This window comes from Rhinoderma darwinii, chromosome 1 (assembly GCF_050947455.1).
Source record: "Rhinoderma darwinii isolate aRhiDar2 chromosome 1, aRhiDar2.hap1, whole genome shotgun sequence".
Taxonomy (NCBI): domain Eukaryota; kingdom Metazoa; phylum Chordata; class Amphibia; order Anura; family Rhinodermatidae; genus Rhinoderma; species Rhinoderma darwinii.
The window spans coordinates 312,398,713-312,421,833 of NC_134687.1; the positions used below are offsets into that span (position 1 = coordinate 312,398,713).

Sequence of the window (23,121 nt, forward strand, 5' to 3'; positions counted from 1 at the left end):
CGTAGTTTCAGTTGCTGCACATCTCGTATCTTCACAGCATAGACAATTGCCTTCAGATGACCCAATTGAAGCCTCAATGGATGATCAATGGAAACCTCAAGGCCACGGGATATCTGAAATTGCTACATGATGATGTGTTTCCCTCTTTATGCACTGTAGCTGGCACGTTCCCTGAGTTTTTCCAGCAAGATGGTGCACCACCACATTATGGGTGTCAGGTCCGAGCATTCCTAGATGAACAGTTTCCTGGAAAGTGGATTGGTCGTCGTGGGCCAGTTGAATGGCCCCCTAGGTCTCCCGAGCTGACCCCCTTAGACTTTTATCTTTGGGGTCATCTGAAGGCAATTGTCTATGCTGTGAAGATACGAGATGTGCAGAGAAATTTCCAAAGAAAAAAAGGTGATTTTCATCTTCTCAGACTACACTAAATTCTGCAAAAAAAAAACTGTGGGTTCAAAATGCTAACTATACCCCTATAAAAATGCCTTGAGGGGTGTAGTTTCCAAAATGGGGTCAGTTTTTGGGGGTTTCGACTGTTTAGGTACCACAAGACCTCTTCAAACCTGACATGGTGCCTAAAATATATTTCTAAAAAAAGGAGGCCCCAAATACCTGTAGGTGCTCCTTTGCTTCTGAGGCCGGTGTTTCAGTCCATTAGGACCCTAGTGTCACAAGTGGGATATTTCTAAAATCTGCAGAATCTGGGCAATAAATATTGAGTTGCATTTATCTGGTAAAACCTTCTGTGTTACAGATTTTTTTTTTATTACAAATGAATTTCGGCAAAAAAAATGATTTTTTTTTATTTCACCTCTACTTTGCCTTAATTCCTGTGAAACGCCTAAAGGGTTAAAATACTTTCTGAATATGGTTTTGAATACCTTGAGGGGTGCAGTTTTCAAAATGGGGTGATTTTTGGGGATTTTATAATATATTAGGCCCTCAAAGCCACTTCAGAACTGAACTGGTCCCTGAAAAAATGGCCTATTGAAATTTTCTTGAAAATATGAGAAATTGCTGCTAAAGTTCTAAGCTTTGTAACGTCCAAGAAAAATAAAAGGACGTGAAAAAAAATGATGCAAACATAAAGTAGACATATGGGGGGATGTTAACTAGTAACTATTTTGTGTGGTATTACTATCTGTTTTACAAGCAAATACATTTAAATTTAGAAAAAAGCAAATTTTTGCTAAAATTTTAAGTTTTAAAAAAAAAAATATTGAATTTATCGACCAAAATGTTTAATTAACATAAAGTACAATATGTCACGAGAAAACAATCTCAGAATCGCTTGTATAGGCAAAAGCATTCCGGAGTTATTACCACATAAAGTGACACATGTCAGATTTGCAAAAATCATCTGTGTCCACAAGGCCAAAACAGGCTCTGTCCTAAAGTGGTTCATCTACTATTGTTATAGTAATGTAGTAGTGTTATAGTAATGTAGTAGTGTTATTATAGTAATGTAGTATTGTTAAAGTAATATAGTAGTATTATAGTAATGTAGTATTGTTATTATAGTAGTGTGTAATTATTATAGTATTGTAGTAGTGTTATAGTAATGTAGTAGTGTAGAATTGTTATAGTAGTGTATAATTATTATAGTAATGTAGTGTTATAGTAATGTAGTAGTGTTATATAGTAATGTAGTATTATAGTAGTGTAGAATTGTTATAGTAGTGTAGAATTGTTATAGTAGTGTAGAATTGTTATAGTAGTGTAGAATTATTATAGTAATGTAGTAGTGTTAGTAATGTAGTAGTGTTACAGTAATGTAGTAATATAGTAATGTAGTATTATAGTAGTGTAGAATTGTTATAGTGTATAATTATTATAGTAATGTAGTATTGTTGTAGTAATGTAGTATTATAGTAGTGTAGAATTATTATAGTAATGTAGTATTATAGTAGTGTAGAATTGTTATAGTAGTGTATAATTATTATAGTAGTGTAGAATTGTTATAGTAGTGTAGAATTATTATAATAATGTAGTATTGTTATAGTAATGTAGTATTATTATAGTAATGTAGTATTGTTATAGTAATGTAGTAATATAGTAATGTAGAATTGTTATAGTAGTGTAGAATTGTTATAGTAGTGTAGAATTATTATAGTAATGTAGTATTATAATAATGTAGTATTGTTATAGTAATGTAGTATTATTATAGTAATGTAGTATTATTATAGTATTGTAGTAGTGTTATAGTATTGTAGTATTGTTATAGTAATGTAGTATTATTATAGTAATGTAGTAGTGTTATTATAGTAATGTAGTATTGTTATAGTAAAGTAGTATTGTTATAGTAATCTAGTATTGTTATAGTAAAGTAGTATTATAGTAATGTAGTATTGTTATAGTAATGTAGTATTATTATAGTAGTGTTATAGTATTGTAGTATTGTTATAGTAATGTAGTATTGTTATAGTAATGTAGTATTGTTATAGTATTGTAGTATTGTTATAGTAATGTAGTATTATTATAGTATTGTAGTAGTGTTATAGTATTGTAGTATGGTTATAGTAATGTAGTATTATTATAGTAATGTAGTATTGTTATAGTAATGTAGTATTATTATAGTAGTGTTATAGTAATGTAGTATTGTTATAGTATTGTAGTATTGTTATAGTAATGTAGTATTATTATAGTATTGTAGTAGTGTTATAGTATTGTAGTATTGTTATAGTAATGTAGTATTGTTATATTAATGTAGTATTATTATAGTATTGTAGTAGTGTTATAGTATTGTAGTATTGTTATTGTAATGTAGTATTGTTATAGTAATGTAGTATTGTTATAGTAATGTAGTATTATTATAGTATTGTAGTATTGTTATAGTATTGTAGTAGTGTTATAGTAATGTAGTATTGTTATAGTAATGTAGTATTATTATAGTATTGTAGTATTGTTATAGTATTGTAGTAGTGTTATAGTAATGTAGTATTGTTATAGTAATGTAGTATTATTATAGTATTGTAGTATTGTTATAGTATTGTAGTAGTGTTATAGTAATGTAGTATTGTTATAGTAATGTAGTATTATTATAGTAATGTAGTATTATTATAGTATTGTAGTAGTGTTATAGTATTGTAGTAGTGTTATAGTATTGTAGTAGTGTTATAGTATTGTAGTAGTGTTATAGTATTGTAGTATTGTTATAGTATTGTAGTATTGTTATAGTATTGTAGTAGTGTTATAGTAATGTAGTATTGTTATAGTAATGTAGTATTATTATAGTAATGTAGTATTATTATAGTAATGTAGTATTATTATAGTAATGTAGTATTATTATAGTACTGTAGTATTGTTATAGTAATGTAGTATTGTTATAGTAATGTAGTATTGTTATAGTAATGTAATGTAGAATTGTTATAGTAGTGTAGAATTATTATAGTAATGTAGTATTATAATAATGTAGTATTGTTATAGTAGTTCAAATAACTAATACAATACAAAATTATTGTTAATCTATCAAATTTGAAAGTAATGCGGTCCGTCAACTTCACATTTTTTCTATGTGCCACCTATTTACCTGGCTGAGTTTAAGACCCCTGTTCTAGGGGCAATTTGACTGCTTTTGTTCTGGGAACAGTGTAAATAATTAAATAGACCAAGTTTATTGACCGTTTTCTTTTTTCAGCAGGATAATGGTAATATATGACTTTTTTTTCTCTAGTGCAGAGAATGGTTCTGCCAGTTGACGAGTTAATTCTTGATCGGCTCCGAGACATACGAAAGGTTAGTAGGCTTGGAGTTTTCTAGTCAAGCTGGCAATGGCAGCAAAAAAATGTATAGCAATAAACAATGCACTAGTAGTGAATTATGTTATTCAGAAACAACCCATTTCCGTTTTTTATAACCTTCCTCTCTTATTTTGTATGTTAGACTTCTATTCGGCAAATGAACCAGACCAGATTTTACTTAGAAGAAAACACAAAGCCTGCCATTAAAATCGAACTCTTGCTTAGTGGCCTACCAGTTTTACTTTCTAATGAGGAATATAAAAATATCTTAAAAGACAGCCTGGATATAAAGGGTGAGAATTTCCTATTGAATGAAACCTAAAACTTTGATGGTTTCCGATTTGTGCATAGAGATTATTGATCTCCCTTAGGCCCAGTTCACAAAGAGTTTTTTTTACATGAAAACCGCGTCTGAATCGGCAGCAAAGAATGGCCAAAACCGCCTCTCCTTGGTTTCAATGGGAGGCGGAGGCCCTTTTGTTCCGTGGTGGTTTTTAGCCACTTGCGGTAAAGGAAAGCGGCACGCTCTTTCTTACCGCGGTTCCGCCTCTGACTTCCCATTGAAATCAATGGGAGGCCGAGAAAATGTTTTTCGTGGTGTTTTGTGCCCGCGGCGATCAATGGCCGTGGCCGAAACGTGGCAAGTATTTTCAGGCAGGTCAAAATCTGGCTCAAAATTCCTGAGTTTTGATGCAGATTTTTCGGTTTGCAAAAAAAACCTCTGTGTGAACAGGGCCTTAAAGAGCTTAGTTTGTGAAATGAAGTTGTCTAATTTTAAATGTGATCCTTTCTAAGGCCCATAAAGTAATCTGATATGAGGAGTAGAAGGATTGGATCATTACCTGAAAAACAGATTTTACTATGCGGACATGAAACATTCGCTTTGACTACACTGTACCATGAGAAGCAATTATTATATTAGGAAATCGAATGTCGCCAAGTGAAAGAGCAATTGCAGAGTATTTTTTTGCTGTCTTTCATTTAAAATGTAGATGTTTATTTAACATTTTGAAAATCCATTTACTTAAATTATTAATTATTATTAACGTTTTATTATAATATTTCATAGACTTTTTAAATTGTACAATTTTACCATGCATTCTGTTATCTTTACAGAGAATTTGGCTACTGTCATTCCAGTTTATGCCCCCCAAGGTAATGTACAGTTTATAAATGTTGTAATTTCCTATTTGCAAGTTAAATATCTTCCATGCCTTAACCCCTTAGTGACCAGCCTTTTTAGGCCCTAATGACCATTCATTTTTCTATAGTCTCATTCAAAGAGCTATAACTTTTATTTTTCCGTCAACCTAGTTGTATGAGGACTTGTTTTTTGCGGGATTAGTTGTAGTTTTTAATGGCACCATTTTGGGGTACATGTCATTTTTTTATTAACTTTGATTAACTTTTTTTGGGGGGGGGGGGGGAATAGAAAAAAAACTTGAAATTCCACCATTGTTCTATGCGTTTTAAATTGACGCCGTTCACTGTTTTTGAGGGGCAATGGGAAAAAAAAAGCAATTTGGCCATTTTTTTTTTTTTACGTTCACCTTGTGGTTTAAATGACATTAACTTTATTGTTTGGGTCATTACGGTCGCAGCGATACCGTGTATGTTTTGTTTTATTTATTTTTGACACTTTTACAAAGTAGAACCAGTTTTTATGTAAAAAAAAAATTATTAATTTTTTACTGTAACTTTTATTAAGAATTTTTATTTCACATTACTTTTTTTTTAGTCCCACTAGGGCACTTTTCTATGTGATCTTTAGATCGCTACTATAATGCTTTGGTATACTTTGTATACCAAAGCATTATTGCCTGTCGGTGTAAAACTGACAGGCAATCTATTAGGCCATCCCTCTGGAACGTCCTAATAGGCATATGCCCAGGGCAGGGTTTTTAGTAGGCTACCGGCTGCCATGACACCCCATTGGAGGCCTGCAATTTCATTTTCTGACCGCCGATGGGTGACAGACTGAGCTCCCTCCCTCTGTAAACAAGTTAAATGCAGCGGTCGCTGTTGACCGCAGCATTTAACGGGTTAAACGGCTGCGATCGAAGTAAACTTCGATCGCGGCCGTTGGAGCAGGAGCCCGGCTGTCATCAGACAGCCGAGCCCTGGCTCCAGCCTGCATGGGACACCCGTGCAGGACTTATACTGGGCCGCCATGAAAAGGCGACGGCCTAGCCTAAGGTCCCTTCGTGACCACCGTGAAAAGGCTTATTGGTGGTCAATAAGGGGTTAACTACATTTTAAAAGGTTAGGGTTATGATCAACTAAAGTCTGACACAAATAATTTTCAATGCAGACATACTTTTGCATCATATTGCAATTTAACCCCTTCCCGCCGCAGCATTTTTCAGATTTTCATTTATATTTTTTCCTCCCATCTTCCAAAAGCCATAATATTTTCATTTTCCATCGATATAGCCCTATAAGGGCTTGACTTTTGCAGGGCGATTGTAGTTTTTCATAGCACCACTTATTAAACCATATAATGTTCTAGGAAACTGGGAAAAAAATATTTGTGGGGTAGAAAATTTTAAAAAAATAGCGATTCCTCCATAGTTTTTTGCACTTTCGTTTTTACGGAATTCACAGTGCAATTAAAACAACCATAACTTTAATTTTTCTGACGATTAAGCGGTATGAGGGCTTTTTGAGGTATAAGCTGTAGTTTTGCGAGGTTTTGATCACTTTTTATTCCATTTGTTGTGGGAATAGAGGTGACCAAAATATCGTGATTCTGGCATTTAATTTTTTTTAATTATGTCGTTTAAATAATGATATATTGTAATAGTTCAGACTTTTAGGGTTGTGCAGATATCAATTATGTTTATATTATTTTTTTTTTTTTTACAATGCTTTAGGGGGAAAAGTTTTTTTTTTTTTTACATGAACAAAAACCCCTTTATTTCATAGATAAGGTAATCAGTTGTCCGGTAGTGGACAACCCCTTTTAAAAGGTCTGTAGAATATTTGCAGAAATGTTCACTACTGCAGTATATTTTTTTTCCAGGTGCTGTTGTGTTGCAGATTTCCTGTTTTTCTGAAGCAGAGCGAATATTTATGCTAGTAAAAGACACTACTGTTAACAACAAGCAGCTAACAACTGCTATTATCCCCCATATCATGGTGAGTTTTTGTTTGGAAAAGCACAATGCTTGTTTTTTTGTGTTGTGTTTCTTTCGAATTGTGAAAATCAGTCAATAAAACTACTTTTTTTGACAGACTGAACAGTTAGCTTAATAATTCTTGGATAATCCACCTCTTCGAAATGTAAGTTTTCTGGTTTTGTGATTTGAATTGCTTTATTTAACCCTTTAATGACCGGCCTATTTTGTCTCTTAACCCTTTCATGCCGACAATCTGTAGATTCACGTCCTAGCTGCATATGCCCCATGCACAGCCAGGGCGTGAATCTAAAGTCCTCTGCTTCTGCCGGCATATCGCTGAGGAGAGCGCTCTGATGCTGGCGGTCTGAGTGTCCCCTACTCCCCAGCAACCTGCTCCTTGATAGCCGAACCAATTGGTTCGGCTTCTGAGCAGGTTTTTCTCTGAAAGTTTTTTTGTAAACAAACTTTTTACGCTTGTCCTCTCCGCCTCCTTTACTCTCTCACAGTGTTTCATAGAGAGGGAGACTGATTGAGAGAAGGCAAGAGAAAAGTGTATTTTATATATATATATATATATATATATATATATATATATATAATACAGGGTGGGCCATTTATATGGATACACCTATATAAAATGGGAATGGTTGGTGATATTAACTTCCTGTTTGTGGCACATTAGTATATGGGAGGGGGGAAACTTTTCAAGCTGGGTGTTGACCATGGTGGCCATTTTGTATCCAACTTTAGTTTTTTCAATGGGAAGAGGGTCATGTGACACTTTAAACTTATCGGGAATTTCACAAGAAAAACAATGGTGTGCTTGGTTTTAACGTTACTTTATTCTTTCATGAGTTATTTACACGTTTCTGACCACTTATAAAATGTGTTCAAAGTGCTGCCCATTGTGTTGGATTGTCAATGCAACCCTCTTCACACACTGATCGCAACACCGCAGAAGAAATGCTAGCACAGGCTTCCAGTATCCGTAGTTTCAGTTGCTGTTCTGTGTAAACTGAGGGTCCTGTTCCAATTTTTGTTTTGCAAATTCAGTGCGCCGACCTGGGTCATCCTCGTTGAGATGCTGCAGTAGCTGGAGTTTGTAAGGGTGCCATTTGTGAGTAGCTAATATCCGCCGAAGGGATGTTCGACTGATGCCACTCTCCAGTGACATGTGGCGAGTGCTACGCTGTGGGCTCTTGCTGAATGAAGCTAGGACAGCCACTGATGTTTCTTCATTAGAGACAGTTTTCATGCGTCCAAATTTGGGCAAATCCAACACTGAACCAGTTTCACGAAACTTGGCAAGCAGTTTGCAAACTGTAGCATGGCAGATGGGTGGTCTCGTAGGGTGTCTTGCATTGAAATCTGCTGCAATGACCCGGGTACTGCGTTCACCAGACATCAACACAATTTCTATCCGCTCCTCACGTGTTAACCTCTGCGACATGTCAATGGCTGTAAACAAAGAGAAGCTTGTAAATAACTCATGAAAGAATAAAGTAACGTTAAAACCAAGCACACCATTGTTTTTCTTGTGAAATTATCGATAAGTTTGATGTGTCACATGACCCTCTTCCCATTGAAAAAACTAAAGTTGGATACAAAATGGCCGACTTCAAAATGGCCGCCATGGTCAACACCCAGCTTAAAAAGTTTCCCCCCTCCCATATACTAATGTGCCACAAACAGGAAGTTAATATCACCAACCATTGCCATTTTATTTAGGTGTATCCATATAAATGGCCCACCCTGTATATATGCGCGCGTGTGTGCGCGCGCGCGCGCGCGCACACACACACACACACACACACACACACACACACACACACACACACACACACACACACACTATATAGGAAGTATATGCTTTGTATTCCCTGTGCCTTTTCGTGTTAGAGCAGGCAGGCATAGTAGATAAGGCTATGTTCACACCTGCATTGTGTCATTCCGTTGTTTGGCTTCATCAGAGGAGCAGAACAAGGGAATAACGGAAGCAACGGACACCGCTGGTTGCAGATGGAACTCACTGACTTTACTAGGTTCAGTCGGCTTTCCGTTGTGCTGTCCGTGATTTTACCGGACACAATAGCGCAGCATGCTGCCCTATTTTCTCCGGTAAACCTTGCCAGATCTGCGACTGAGGTCCCGAACGGAGCCTCTGACGCAGATGTGAATAGAACCTGAGGCCGGATTCCACGAGCGTGTGTGTTTTGCGCGCGCAAAAAACGCGGTGTTTTGCGCGCGCAATAGGTCCATAAAAGCTCAGTGTGTCAGCAGCATATGATGCGTGGCTGCGTGATTTTCGCGCAGCCGCCATCTTTATGACACTCTGTTTTTATGTTTGTAAACAGAAAAGCACGTGGTGCTTTTCTGTTTTCATTCATAGTTTTGACTACTGTAGCGCGCATCACGCGTGTCACACGGAAATGCGTCTGTGTGCCGCGCGCGGTTTTCACGCACCCGTTGACTTCAATGGGTGCGTGATGCGCGAAAAACTGGCAAATATAGGACATGTCGTGAGTTTTACGTCTTTGGACATACGCTGCGTGAAAATCACTGACAGTCTGAACGGCCCCATTGACTAACATAGGTCCGTGCGACGCGCGTGAAAGTCACGCGCGTAGCATGGACGTATAACACGTTCGTCTGAATAAGCCCTAAGTTAGCTGAAAAACTCTAAAAATAAAAATGGTTGTTATCCAAAATAGTTCAAAAGTTATAACGGTGTAGAAGAATGTATGCCAGAGCTTTACATTTAGGCCTGGTCATTAAGGCATCGAAGACCCTTGGTCCTGAACGTGTTGACCAAGCAATTTTTTCATAGTCCGATTCAAAAAGTTTATTTTTCCATTAACAAAGCTGTATACTGGTTTGTTTTTTTGCAGGATGAGTTGTATTTTTTAATGGCTTTATTTTGCAGTGCATGATGAAATTTTATTAACTTTTTTTGGGGAGTGAAGTGGAAAAAAAAGCAGCAATTCCGCCATATTTTTTTTTGCGTTTTAAATTTACGTTGTTCACCGTGTGGTGTAAAAAACGTGTTCGTTTTATTTTATGGGTCGTACGATTACGCAAACTATGTATATGTTTTGTGTTTTGTTACATTTGCACAATAAAAACACTTTAAAAAAAAAAATGTTTAGTTTTTGTTTGCAGGACGAGATCTAGTTTTTATTGGTACCATTTTGTGGTACTTGGGACTTTTTGATTAACTTTTATAAAATTTTTAAGGGAAGGCAGATAAAAAAAAAAGCAACTCTAGTTTTTTGCGTTTTGTGTGTATTTTCTTTTTTTTCTTTTAAGGCGTTCACCTTGCGGTTTAAATGTATTGCTCGGGTGGATACGATCACAGCGATAGCATATATTTGTACTTTTTGTTTCTTTTTTTTTATACACTTTGCCAAGCTAAAACCACTTTTTATGGAAAACTGTTTTTTTTTTTTAGTTTTCTTTTACTGTGCATAGTTTAATAATTTTTTTCTTTTAGTCCCACTAGGGAACTTCACTATGCGATGTTTTGATCGTTTATATAATACATTGGTATGCTTAATATACAAACCAGAACTGCCTGTCAGTGTAGAAATTTGCTGGCATCCTTTGCTAGGCCCCTGGCTGCCCTCACTACCCATCGGCAGCCCCCGATCATATTCGCGGACCACCGATGGGTGACTGAGGGAGCCCCCTCCCTGTATAAACCACTTAAATATCGTGGTCGCTATTGACCGACAGAATCTAAGGGGTTAAACGGTCACAGTCGAAGGAAACTTCGATCACTACCGTTAGAGCAGGTGCATCGGCCAAGCTTAAGGACACTTGGGGACCGCCATGAAAAGGTGTATTGTGGTCACTAAGGGGTTAAATACATTTTGGGGAAAAAAGTAGATCCAGCCACAAAAGTCTCATTTTCACTTATGTGGGCGTCTCCCTACCCCTACAGCTGCCCTATACCAATCAGACACGTGTTTAGGCTAGTGCTTCTGAAACTGAGGCGCCCCCTAGTTATTGGTTAGATACAGCTGGGGAGGCAGTTATGATACGTGTGATTAAAAGCTGCATAGTCCTTTATCTGGCTGCACCATTTTCAGGTTTAATTGACCCCTTTTGTGCTTATTTTAAAAAATTGCCGTGACAGCCAGTTTGCTTTTCATTTTTGTTTTTTCTTCCCCACCTTCCAAAAGCCATAACTTTTATATTTTTCTGTCAAAATTAATAGGGCATAATATAAGCAGAAGCGGACCTGGAGGCCCAAGGCTGCCATAACAACCATTGGCACCCCGCAATAACATACCACCAGTTCCCACTTAGAAGGGAGTGGCCTAAGGCCTTAAGCCTGCTTCATACTTCCTCTTGCTGGCTATAACGTAACCCTACGTCAAATGTTGACAAGGGGTTAATGTTATACTTGGTTTAGGAGACAAATGAAAGGTAAATTGGGCTATATTAATATTGGTATGGACTTTGACCATGGGTGGTGATCCCCATTCATCACCATGTTCTGGATGGTGTGGCCCCAGTAGAAAAAGTTTGAGAAGTCCTGGTCTAGGCTGTACAACCACTATAGGAATGAGCTCCATTGATATGCAACTCTATATATGCTGTTTTAAAAAATGTTGCTTCCTGGCAAGAGGAGCAAGTTAATTACAGTAATCTCTTGACTCGTAAGAGCAGTGGTAAGGAAAGGGAAGCTGTTGAGATTGATGACCACCATTGCCGCAATGACTTTGATGAAGAGGCGAGCTGGAATGAGTGCGTTACTTTTGGCATCTTATTGTGGCCAACCCTTCTTCTACTGCATGTGAATGGCAGAGCTGGATTACCTCAAGGTGGTGATCATTAAATTCTGTGACATAGTAGTAAAAAGCAAGAGTTGTGTAGCCAGCCATACCCTTGAGATAGCTGTTGCCAAGAACTATTAATCTAGATTCCACCACAAACATTCAGACTCGGCTGAGTGTGCATGTTTTTCAGTGAGAGGAATAAACTGCTTCCAGAACACAGTTTATCGGAAGTGGGAACGAAGGACCTGGAATGTTAAAATCCACCAAGCCCGATCCTGCATTCCCTTGATGTCGTCAGTCAGAGTAGAGTTGGGAGATCCCCAAAGCTATTAGATAGTCGGTTAAACCCGCTGAACTTGCTTTTGCCTATTGTATATGGCCATCTTACCCCCTGACAGTCAGGCCTGTGTCGGGTCTTCAGTTCCTAGCGTTTTGTTTTTTTAAATTTTTTTAGTTTTTCTTGGCGCATTCAAAGAGCCATAAATAAATTTTTTTTTTTACCTTTTTAGTAGGTTTTCACAATAAAAGCATGCTTTATGGAAAAAGTCATTTTTGTTGTTGCCGCATTCAAAGAATTTTTTTATTTTTGTGTTGACGCAGAAGTATGAAGGTTTCTTTCGTGCAATAAGGTGTTTTTATTTGTACAGTTTTGTAATTCATAACATTTTTATAATTTTTTTTAGGGGGGAATTGGGAAAAAAACATCTAACCTGTCATTTTTTTTTTTATGTGCCATGACGTTTATATAATGCCGTAACTTTATTTTACAACTTGTTACAATTGTGGCAGTACCATATATGTATGTGTTTTTATGGTTTACTATTTAAAAAAATAAAAATAAATAATATATATAGGTCTTGCAGCCTGGCTTCCTGAGATGACGTTTCATCCCATGTGACCGCTGCAGATGGCACATGGGATGAAACGTCATTCCTGGGGGCTGGGCTGAACGCAGAGGCATTGAGATCTGGGTAAGTATAATCTGTCATTTTTTATTTTTTTCTGAGTTGCGATTTTCGTGGTGAAATCACAGCTTTTCTGCCACAAAAATCACAGCATCTGCTATTTGTTGCAGGTTTTCCAGAAAAGCAGCAATTCCGAAGCATAACTTGACATGCTGCGGATTAAAAAGCCGCGCCGCAGGTCAATTTATGAACGTTTTTTCAGTGTGTTCTTTACGCAGCGGGTGGATCAGATGTGTTCAAATCTCATCAACTCTGCTGCTACTGTATTACACTGCAGATTTTCTGCAATTAAATCTGCTGCGAAGTATCCATAGCGTTTATGCCTCGTGTGCACATACCCTCATAGTAGATATAATATATGCATGCATGTAAGGAAGATTTATATGGACATCACTATTTAGCAACTAGTTTGATTAGTTCTAGTAGCATCCTTCTTTTTTTACCTATAGGAAAATGTACCTTATAGCAATAAGCTGATGCATTTTTCACAATCTGTCCTGTGTCCATTTCCTACAACTGTCTCTTACTTTATTTGTGTGAAACATGTGAATGCACTTTTCCATGTATACAAATCTAGTATGGCCATTAAACCAAACTCTATAAACTCAAATAGAAAATGCGTATAAGTAACTGCTCCTCCCAACTAAAGTGTCCTTATTGCAACATATAATAGTGTAAAAAACTGACCAAATTAAAACCACTGAAAATTCCACAAACATCAAGTAAACATGACAATATATGGGGCCCCTAATGAAGCCAGTAACGCAGCGATCTGCCTGGGGTGCTTCTGCTCACATGGAACCATAGGTGCAATACTGTGTAAATAAAATGACAAATTTGAAACCACCTCACAAAGACTAATATTACAATCCGTTTTAGATATTTTATTAGCCATGTTTATTTGATGGATATGCGTGTATTGTTTGGTTTCCTCAAACCTTAATTATTTGCATCCTATGGCATGTAAATTTCTTCTATTCCATGTGTGGTCTATTCCTGTAACCCAACCAGGGGTTAGGACTCAGGTTCTGCACATGTTTATGCAATTTTAAGTAAACCACTTGGGTCTGGGTCTGTTTTTTACTTTTTTTTTTTTTTTTGCACTATTATTTTTTGCAATAAAGATACTTCAATTGAGAAGTGCAATCCCTTATACGTTTTTTTTTTATTTTGTTCATATTGATTTCTATGTACACATTGACCTATGTAGTGCCCGCCTTTTTCCTATTCAACCAAATTCTTGCTTTAGGCTGGGTTCACACGACCTATTTTCAGGCGTAAACGAGGCGTATTATGCCTCGTTTTACGCCTGAAAATAGTGCTACAATACGTCGGCAAACATCTGCCCATTCATTTGAATGGGTTTGCCGACATATTGTGCAGACGACCTGTAATTTACGCGTCGTCGTTTGACAGCTGTCAAACGACGACGCGTAAATGGACTGCCTCGGCAAAGAAGTGCAGGGCACTTCTTTGCCACGTAATTTGAGCTGTTCTTCATTGAACACAATGAAGCACAGCTCAAGATTTACGAGCGTCTCAGACGGCTCGTATATTACGAGGAGGAGCATTTACGTGTGAAACGAGGCAGCTGTTTTCTCTTGAAAACAGGCTGTCATTTCACACGTAAATGACAGCTAGCGTGTGCACATACCCTAATCGTGTGACGAACTCTATTGATACGAGATCCTATCTATGGACATAAGTTCAGATAATCAGGAAGTGAAAGAAATATTGTTGTACCGGTTTTGTGTGTGTTAATTTCTTCAGCTACTTCAAAAAGTTCAGCTGACCACTATGTTGAGCGTAATATAAGCCAGGGTCTCTGGCGAGGTTTGGGAAATTTGATGTGGCTTTACCTGATGATCCAAATTATGACAAAGAAAAACATTGATGAGAACACCCGAAGTTACAAGATTTCCTGATTTATAGATCCCATGTCAATACATTTCTTTTACATTACCAAATAGAACCATACGGGTACCATTACATATTGGGTAGTCTGAGTATTGCAATACATCTTGATTCCCATCATAGGTACTGTTGTGGCATGTTGTAGTATGTAGAAATGTTTGCTCATTAACCTGTGTTTAAACACATTTTGTGATATCCTAGTTCCCAAACCATACAATTAATGTGTACTGCCATACTCATCCTATTCTCGAAGCTGCTAATGGCAGAAAAAAAAGACCTTTAAAAATATTATTATCTCTCAGTAAAAATCTGAATGTCTCCTGATCGTACAGCAGTGCAGACAGAATTAAGCTTTGCCCGCGACACAGGTAGTGCGGCCAGAAATCGCTGGGTGCCCCTGCATGCACCGCACGGAATAAAAGTCACTGTGACCATGGTGTGACCTGGAGGTTGACATGACAGTCGCAAGAAATCCCTACCTGCGCGGCAACCTGATAGTCACAACGTGGCCACATTAATTTTAATTACGTGCAAAGCTGTGCTGGGGCCATAGCAGCTGGGTAGCCCTAGCCTTATCAAGCCTATGGGGGAAATTTATCAAAACTAGTTCAATGAAAAAGTAGTTGCCCTTAGCAACCAGTCAAATTCCACCTTTTATTTTGCAGATGTTCTTTGGAAAATGAAAGTGGGAAACTACTTCACTTTCCCTTTGCACCAATCTTGATAAATCTCACCCTAACATTCTGTTCTGAGCACTACAATTGTAGAATCACTCTTAGGGTATGTGCACACACACTAATTACGTCCGTAATCGACGGACGTATTTCGGCCGCAAGTACCGGACCGAACACAGTGCAGGGAGCCGGGCTCCTAGCATTATACTTATGTACGATGCTAGGAGTCCCTGCCTCGCTGCAGGACAACTGTCCCGTACTGTAATCATGTTTTCAGTACGGGACAGTAGTTCCACGGAGAGGCAGGGACTCCTAGCGTCGTACATAACTATGATGCTAGGAGCCCGGCTCCCTGCACTGTGTTCGGTCCGGTACTTGCGGCCGAAATACGTCCGTCAATTACGGACGTAATTAGTGTGTGTGCACATAGCCTTATTATGCATCTTCTTTTCGTTTTGGGCAGTTACATTGCTATAAAATTGTCAATCGGAAATATTAAAAAATTGTCATCAATAGATGTTGCCGTCAGCCGCTCATGTATAAACGGGATCCTGATTCCCATAACACCATTCAGTAACATGATCTTACACAACCCACAACATCATACCAAGTTTTTGCTTGAATTAAGTTAACTTTCAGTCTCATTCATACAGGAATATTTGTTGTTTTTTTTTTTTTAAATAAATCCTTTCTGTATGAAGTGGTCTGCCTACCCAGTATGTATGGTAGTATGATGAAGCCCAGTTGATTCCTAATTAAAAATGTAGCCAAGACAAAACCATTATTGATGGTAAGGTATGTCAAACCGTTATCACCAACGCATAAAAGAAAATCTTCTGCTTGACTGGTGAGATTTAACCGTGTATGGCCTGGCCATGCAGTTAAAAGCAATACTTTTAGAGTAGTTTAGATTTAGTAGACCGCTAGTGAACTTAGACACTTTTCACGTGTCACATATGACATTTTTATGTTTTTCTTTTCTCACATTTAATGGTTTAAAGCCATATACCACAGGACTGAGTGCCAGGTAAGTTCTTTTGTTGTAGATCATCACTGAACCCATGTCTTCCTGACTAGCTTATGTTTTGATTCTTAAAATAATAAGTTCTACTGATTGTCTTGCTTTTCTGTTACATTTTCTTTTTTTTTTTTTATTCCCAGCATGAAAAATTACCTCAGAGTTCCTGTCCTCTCTTGGTGTTTGTTAACCCTAAGAGTGGAGGTCTCAAGGGCCGTGATCTTCTCCACAGTTTTCGCGAACTGCTGAATCCACATCAAGTTTTTGAATTAACAAATGGAGGTCCTCTGCCTGGGTATGTGTTTGTATCTTATATTTGAGGTTTAACCCCTTCCCGACATTTGTCGTAAGTATACGTCATGGAAAGCCAGTGCTTCCAGCAAATTGTCGTATACTTATGACGAATATATGGCACCGACACAGTCGGTACCATCATCCCCGGATGTCAGCTGTATCTTGCAGCTGACACCCTGCTGTAATGGTGGGGGCCTAAGTTAGCTTTTATCCCTGCCATTAACCCCTTAACCCCTTAACGCTCCAGGACATACTATTATGTCATGGTAAGTGCATCGTTCGCGCTCCATGACATAATAGTATGTCATGGAGTAAACACGGCGCCGTTCGTGCGGGGCGCGTTCATGAGCTGCGATAGCTGCTGTTTCCGACAGCAGATTATCACTGCTCAATGTGCCGGGACCGATCGCGGAGCTCCCCGCCGATTAACCCCTCAAAAGCCGCGTTCAATAGCGATCGCGGCTTCTTAGGGGTTAATCCGCCATCGCCGGCCTGCTACACGATAGCGGCCGGCGATGGTGACTATGGCAACCGGACACCAAACAATGGCGTCCGGCTATGCCATAGACGGAAGCCTAGTGGGTCCTGACAACGTCAGGACCCACTATGCTTGCTGTCAGTGAGTAGCTGACAGTTCTAATACACTGCACTACGCATGTAGTGCAGTGTATTAGAATAGCGATCAGGGCCTCCTGCCCTCAAGTCCCCTAGTGGGACAAAGTAATAAAGTAAAAAAAAAGTTAAAAAAAGTTGTGTAAAAATAAGAAAATAAAAGTTTTAAAAGTATTAAAAGTAAAAGTCCCCCTTTTTACCTTATCAGTCATTTATTATTAATAAAAATATATAAACAAACAAACTATACATAATTGGTATCGCCGCGTCCGTAACGGCCTGAACTACAAAATTATTTTGTTATTTATCCCGCACGGTGAACGCCGTAAAAAAAAATAATAATAAACCGTACCACAATCACGATTGTTTGGTCACTTCACCTCCCAAAAAATTGAATAAAAAGAGATCAAAAAGTCGCATGTACCTAAAAATGGTACTGATGATCGAAACTACAGTTCGTTACGCAAAAAATAAGTCCTCGCACGGCTTTATTGATTGAAAAATAAAAAAGTTCTGGCTCTTAGAATAAGGTAACACAAAAAGTGAATGATTTTTTACAAAACGTATTTTATTGGGCAAACGCCATAAGACATAAAAAAAAACTATAAACATAGGGTATCGCCGTAATCGTATCGCCCCGCAGAATAAAGTGAATATGTCATTTATAGCGCACGGTGCACGCAGTAAAAAAAATAGAATAAAAAAACAATAGTAGAATTGCTGTTTTTTAGTCACCACGCCACCTAAAAATAGAATAAAAACGGATCAAAAAGCCGCATGCACCCCATGAAAACTGCAATGGATTCCTCAAGGGGTCTAGTTTCCAAATTGGGGTCACTTTTGGGGGGTTTCCAATGTTTTGGCACCACAAGACCTCTTCAAACCGGACATGGTGCCTAATAAAAAAGAGGCCTCAAAATCTTCTAGGTGCTCCTTTGCTTCTGAGGCCGGTGCTTCAGTCCATTACCGCACTAGGGCCACATGTGGGATATTTCTCAAAACTGCAGAATCTGGGCAATAAGTATTAAGTTGCGTTTCTCTGATTATACCATTTTTTTTTATAACACAAAAGGTTTTAAGAGGATTTTCTGACAAAAAAAAAAAAGTAAATTTCACCTCTACTTTGCTCTAAATTTTTGTGAAACACCTAAAGGGTTCATAAACTTTCTAAATGCTGTTGTGAATACTTTGAGGGGTCTAGTTTCTAAAATGGGGTGTTTGATAGGGGTTTCTAATATATGGGCCCCTCAAAGCAACTTCAGAACTGAACTGGAAAAAAATAAATAAATGAGGCAATACTTCGCTTCTTACATTATACTGATAATGAGCCGTGCCCACCCCGAGATGACCCCAGTTTTGACCGTTTGTATAAACGGAGACCCTTATTAGACCGTTTCAGTGCCCGGTTTTCCCAAACATACAACCCCGAGAAGTGTATTTCTATTGAGGAGTCCCTGGTACATTTTAAAGGGAGGGTTCAATTCCGCCAGTACCTGCCGGGTAAGAGGGCAAGGTATGGCATGAAGATGTATAAGCTGTGCGAGAGTGCATCAGGGTATACCTACAGATTTAGGATATATGAAGGAAAGGCCACCCCCAAACCAGACTGCATCCTGGACTACAATAGGTACATGGGAGGGATGGACTTGTCAAATCAAGTCCTGAAGCCCTACAGCGCCATGCGGTGTGGTATAAGAAGCTGGCCGTGCACATCATACAGATGGCTTTGTACAATGCGTACGTGCTACGTCGATGTGCAGGCCAGAGGGGAACTTTCCTGGAATTTCAAGATCTAATCTTTAGGGACCAGGAAGGGGGGGCACCCAGTACTTCTGGAAGCGAGGCCACACGCATCGTACCAGGGCAACACTTTCCAGGAGAAGTTCCCCAAACCGGTGGAAAGGGAAAGAGTCAAAAGAGGTGCAGAGTCTGCTATAAGAGGGGGATAAGGAAGAACACAATATACCAATGTGACACGTGTCCCGAAAAACCAGGGCTCTGTATAAAAGATTGTTTTAAAATGTATCATACATCCCTTGATTTTTAATTTACCCTGATGCACTCCGCACAGCTTACCCCCCTCATCTTTCCCTTCTGAGCCCTGCCGTATGCCCAGGCAGCTGATAACAGCCACATGTAGGGTATTGCCGTACCCAGGTGAACCGGTGGCGCATGCTGGGCACAATATATTGGACACTGAAATGGCATATATTTATATAAAATTGCAAATCTCACACTGCACCATCTGCTGCACATTATCTTTTACACAGTACCTGTGGGGTCAAAATGCTCACTACACCTCTAGATGAATGTCTTAAGGGGTGTAGTTTTTAAAATGGGGTCACTTCTCGGGGGTTTCAACTGTACTGGTACCTCAGGGGCTTCTGCATACATGACTTAGCACCAGAAAAGCTCCAGTAGGCCAAATGGTGGTCCTTTCCTTCTGAGCCCTCCCATGGGCCCAAACGGTAGTTTATCACCACAAATGGGGTATTGCCGCACTAAGGACAAATTGGGCAACAAAATGGGGTATGTTGTTCCTTGTGAAAATAAGAAATTTTGATAAAAAATGACATCTTATTGGAAAAAATATCATTTTTTTCATTTCACAGCCCAATTCAAATAGGTGCTGTGAAAAAACTGTGCGGTCAAAATGATAACAAAAACAATAAATGAATTCCTTGAGGGGTGTAGTTTCCAAAATGGGGTCACTTTTGGTGGGTTTCCATTGCTTTGATACCTCTGGGGCCCTGCAAATGCGACATGGCACCCAAAAACCAATCCAGCAAAATCTGGACTCCAACAAACACATAGCGCTCCTTTCCTTCTGAGCCCTCCCATGGGCCCAAACGGCAGTTTATCACCACAAATGGGGTATTACCGCACTAAGGACAAATTGGGCAACAAAATGGGGTATGTTGTTCCTTGTGAAAATAAGAAATTTTGATAAAAAATGACATCTTATTGGAAAAAATATCATTTTTTTCATTTCACAGCCCAATTCAAATAGGTGCTGTGAAAAAACTGTGCGGTCAAAATGATAACAAAAACCATAAATGAATTCCTTGAGGGGTGTAATTTCCAAAATGGTGTCACTTCTGGTGGATTTCCATTGTTTTGATACCTCAACACCTCTTCAAACCTGGCATGCTGCCTAAAATATATTCTAATAAAAAAAGAGGCCTCAAAATGCACTAGGTGCTTCTTTGCTTCTAGGGCTTGTGTTTTAGTCCACGAGCGCAGTAGGGCCACATGTGGGACATTTCTAAAAACTGCAGAATTTGGACAATACATATTTAGTAGTATTTCTCTGCTAAAACCTTCTCTGTTACAGAAAAAAATGTAATAAAATTAAAATTCAGCAGAAAAAATGAAATTTGCAAATTTCATTTCCACTTTGCTTTAATTCCTGTGAAATGCCTGAAGGGTTAAAAAACGTTCTATATGCTGTTTTGAATACTTTGAGGGGTCTAGTTTTTAAAATGGGGTGTTTTATGGGGGTTTCTAATACATAGGCCCCTCAAATCCACTTCAGAACTGAACTGGTACCTTCAAAAAAAGGCTTTTGAAATTTTCTTAAGAATATTAGAAATTGCTGTTTATGTTCTAAGCCTTGTAACGTCCAATAAAAATAAAATAATGTTCAAAAAACGATGCCAATCTAAAGTAGACATATGGGAAATGTGAACTAGTAACTATTTTGGGTGGTATAACCGTCTGTTTTTCAAGCAGATGCATTTAAATTCTGAAAAATGCTATTTTTTGTAAATTTTCTCTAAATTTTGCAATTTTTCACAAATAAAGACTGAATATATCGACCAAATTTTACCACGAACATGAAGCCCAAAGTGTCACGAGAAAACAATCTCAGAATCGCTTGGATAGGTTTAAGCATTCCGACGTTATTACCACATAAAGTGAAATATGTCAGATTTGAAAAATGGGCTCTGAGCCTTAAGGCCCAAACTAGGCTGCGTCCTTAAGGGGTTAAATGTAGCGGTCAAATGCGATAGCTGCATTTAAGGTGTTTGCAGCTCATCGGCACCCCAGCAATGAAATTGCCGGGTTTTCGATGGCTGCAACGGCAACCGGAGGCCTAATAGTGGCCTCCCGGTCTGCCTAGTACGAAAACCTACCAGACCCTGCCCGGAGGCGGAGCCTAAAAGGCTTCTGTAGCCGTCAGCAAGGTGGCGCTGGCTCAGGGTATGAGCCGGCATCAGCGTGGATCTCAGCTGTATGTTACATCCACCTGTAACGGCAGGAACCGGAGCTAACTCTGAAAGCGATCGCTGCATCTTAGTGGTTGGCAGCAGATCGGCAGCTCTGCCCTACAATCGCATGGCTGCTGACTGCTGCTATGGCAACAGGAGGCCTAACATTGACCTCCTGCTCTGCCATTACGGAAGCCGATTATGCCCCGCCTGCCGGCGAAGCCTAATCGCCTTGCTGTCAGTGAATGACTGACAGATCTAATACATTGCACTACATAGGTAGTGCAATGTTTTAGAAAAAAAAAAATCTGACCGTTGGACCTTCAAGCCCCCTAGTGGTACTAAAGAAAAGTGTAAAAGGAAAGTTGGAAAAAATAGAATAAAAGTTTCATGTAATAAAATAAAACACAATCACCCTTTTTCCCTTATCAAGTCTTTTATTGTTGAAAAATATTAATAAACCATACATATTTGGTAATGCCGTGACCGTAACGGCCTGAATTATACAAATATTATGTTATTTATTCCACACGGTGAATGGCGTAAAAAAAAAACAATGCGAGAATGTATGTTTTTTGGTCACTTTGCCCTACAAAAATTGAAATAAAAAGTGATCAAAAAGTCAAAATGCTCACTATACCCCTAGTTTAATTCTTTAATGGGTGTAGTGAATGGAGTCACTTTTGGGGAGTTTCCACTGTACTGGTACCCTAGGGGCTTTGCAAAAGCGACATGGTGCCAAGAAATCAATCCAGCAAAATCTGTACTCCAAAAGCCAAATGGCGCTCCTTCTCTTCTGGTCCTTGCCGTGTTCCCAAACAGTAGTTTATGACCACATATGGGGTGTTTCCGTACTCCAGAGAAGTTGTTTTACTAATGCTGGGGTCATTTTTTTCCTTTATTTGTTGAGAAAATGAAAAATGTAGTTAAAGCTATGCTTTATTGAAGAAAAAGTATTGTTTTTTATTTTCACTGCTCAATTCTAAAAATAAATCTATGAAATACCGGATGGGTCAACATGATCACTACACCCCTATATGAATTCCTGAATAGGTGTAGTTTCCTAAATGGAGTCACTTTTTGTGTGTTTTCACGATTTTGTCCCCCAAGGGGCTTTGCAAATGTGACATGGCCTCCGCAAACCATTCCTGCTAAATTTCAGCTCCAAAAGCCAAATGGCGCTCTTTCCCTTCTAAGCCCTGCTGTGTGTCCAAACAGCCGCTTATGACCACATGCGGGGTATTGTTTTACTCTGGAGATATTGCTTTACAAATGTTGCAGTGCTTTTTCTCCTTTCGTCCTTGTGGAAATTAGCAAAAATTAGCTAAACCTATGTTTTCTTTGAAAGAATGTCGATTTTCATTTTCACAGCCTACTGTCAATTTCTGCAAAAAAAACAGTGGGGTCAAAATGTTCACTATATACCCCTAGATAATTTCCTGAAGGGGTGCTGTTTCCAAAATGGGGCCACTTCCACTGTTTTGTCAGCCCTTCAAACCTGACATGGGGCCTACATTATATTCTAATAAAAAGGAGGCCCAAAATCAACTGCTCTTTTGCTTCTGAGGCCTGTACTTCAGTCCAGTAGCACACTAGGACCACATGTGGGATATTTCCTAAAACTGCAGAACCTGGGCAATAAATATTGAGTTACGTTTCTCTGGTAAAACATTGTGTCACAAAAAAAATGGATTTAGAATGAATTTCTGCACACAAAAAAAGAAATTAGTCTTTTGAAATTTTCTTGAAAATGTGAGAAATTGCTGCTAAAGTTCTAAGCCTTGTAATGTCCT

General features: G+C 38.5%; 1 protein-coding gene across 1 annotated transcript in view; it reads left to right on the forward strand.

Annotated features, from left to right (window-relative positions):
- DGKQ (diacylglycerol kinase theta) overlaps positions 1-23,121 on the forward strand; it is a 220,117-nt gene that overhangs the window by 164,127 nt on the left and 32,869 nt on the right. Inside the window, exons 12-16 of the mRNA XM_075825529.1 lie at positions 3,674-3,735; positions 3,883-4,033; positions 4,857-4,895; positions 6,763-6,878; positions 16,355-16,506. Of these exons, the coding sequence (XP_075681644.1) occupies positions 3,674-3,735; positions 3,883-4,033; positions 4,857-4,895; positions 6,763-6,878; positions 16,355-16,506 (520 nt within the window). The remainder of the gene's footprint in view (positions 1-3,673; positions 3,736-3,882; positions 4,034-4,856; positions 4,896-6,762; positions 6,879-16,354; positions 16,507-23,121) is intronic.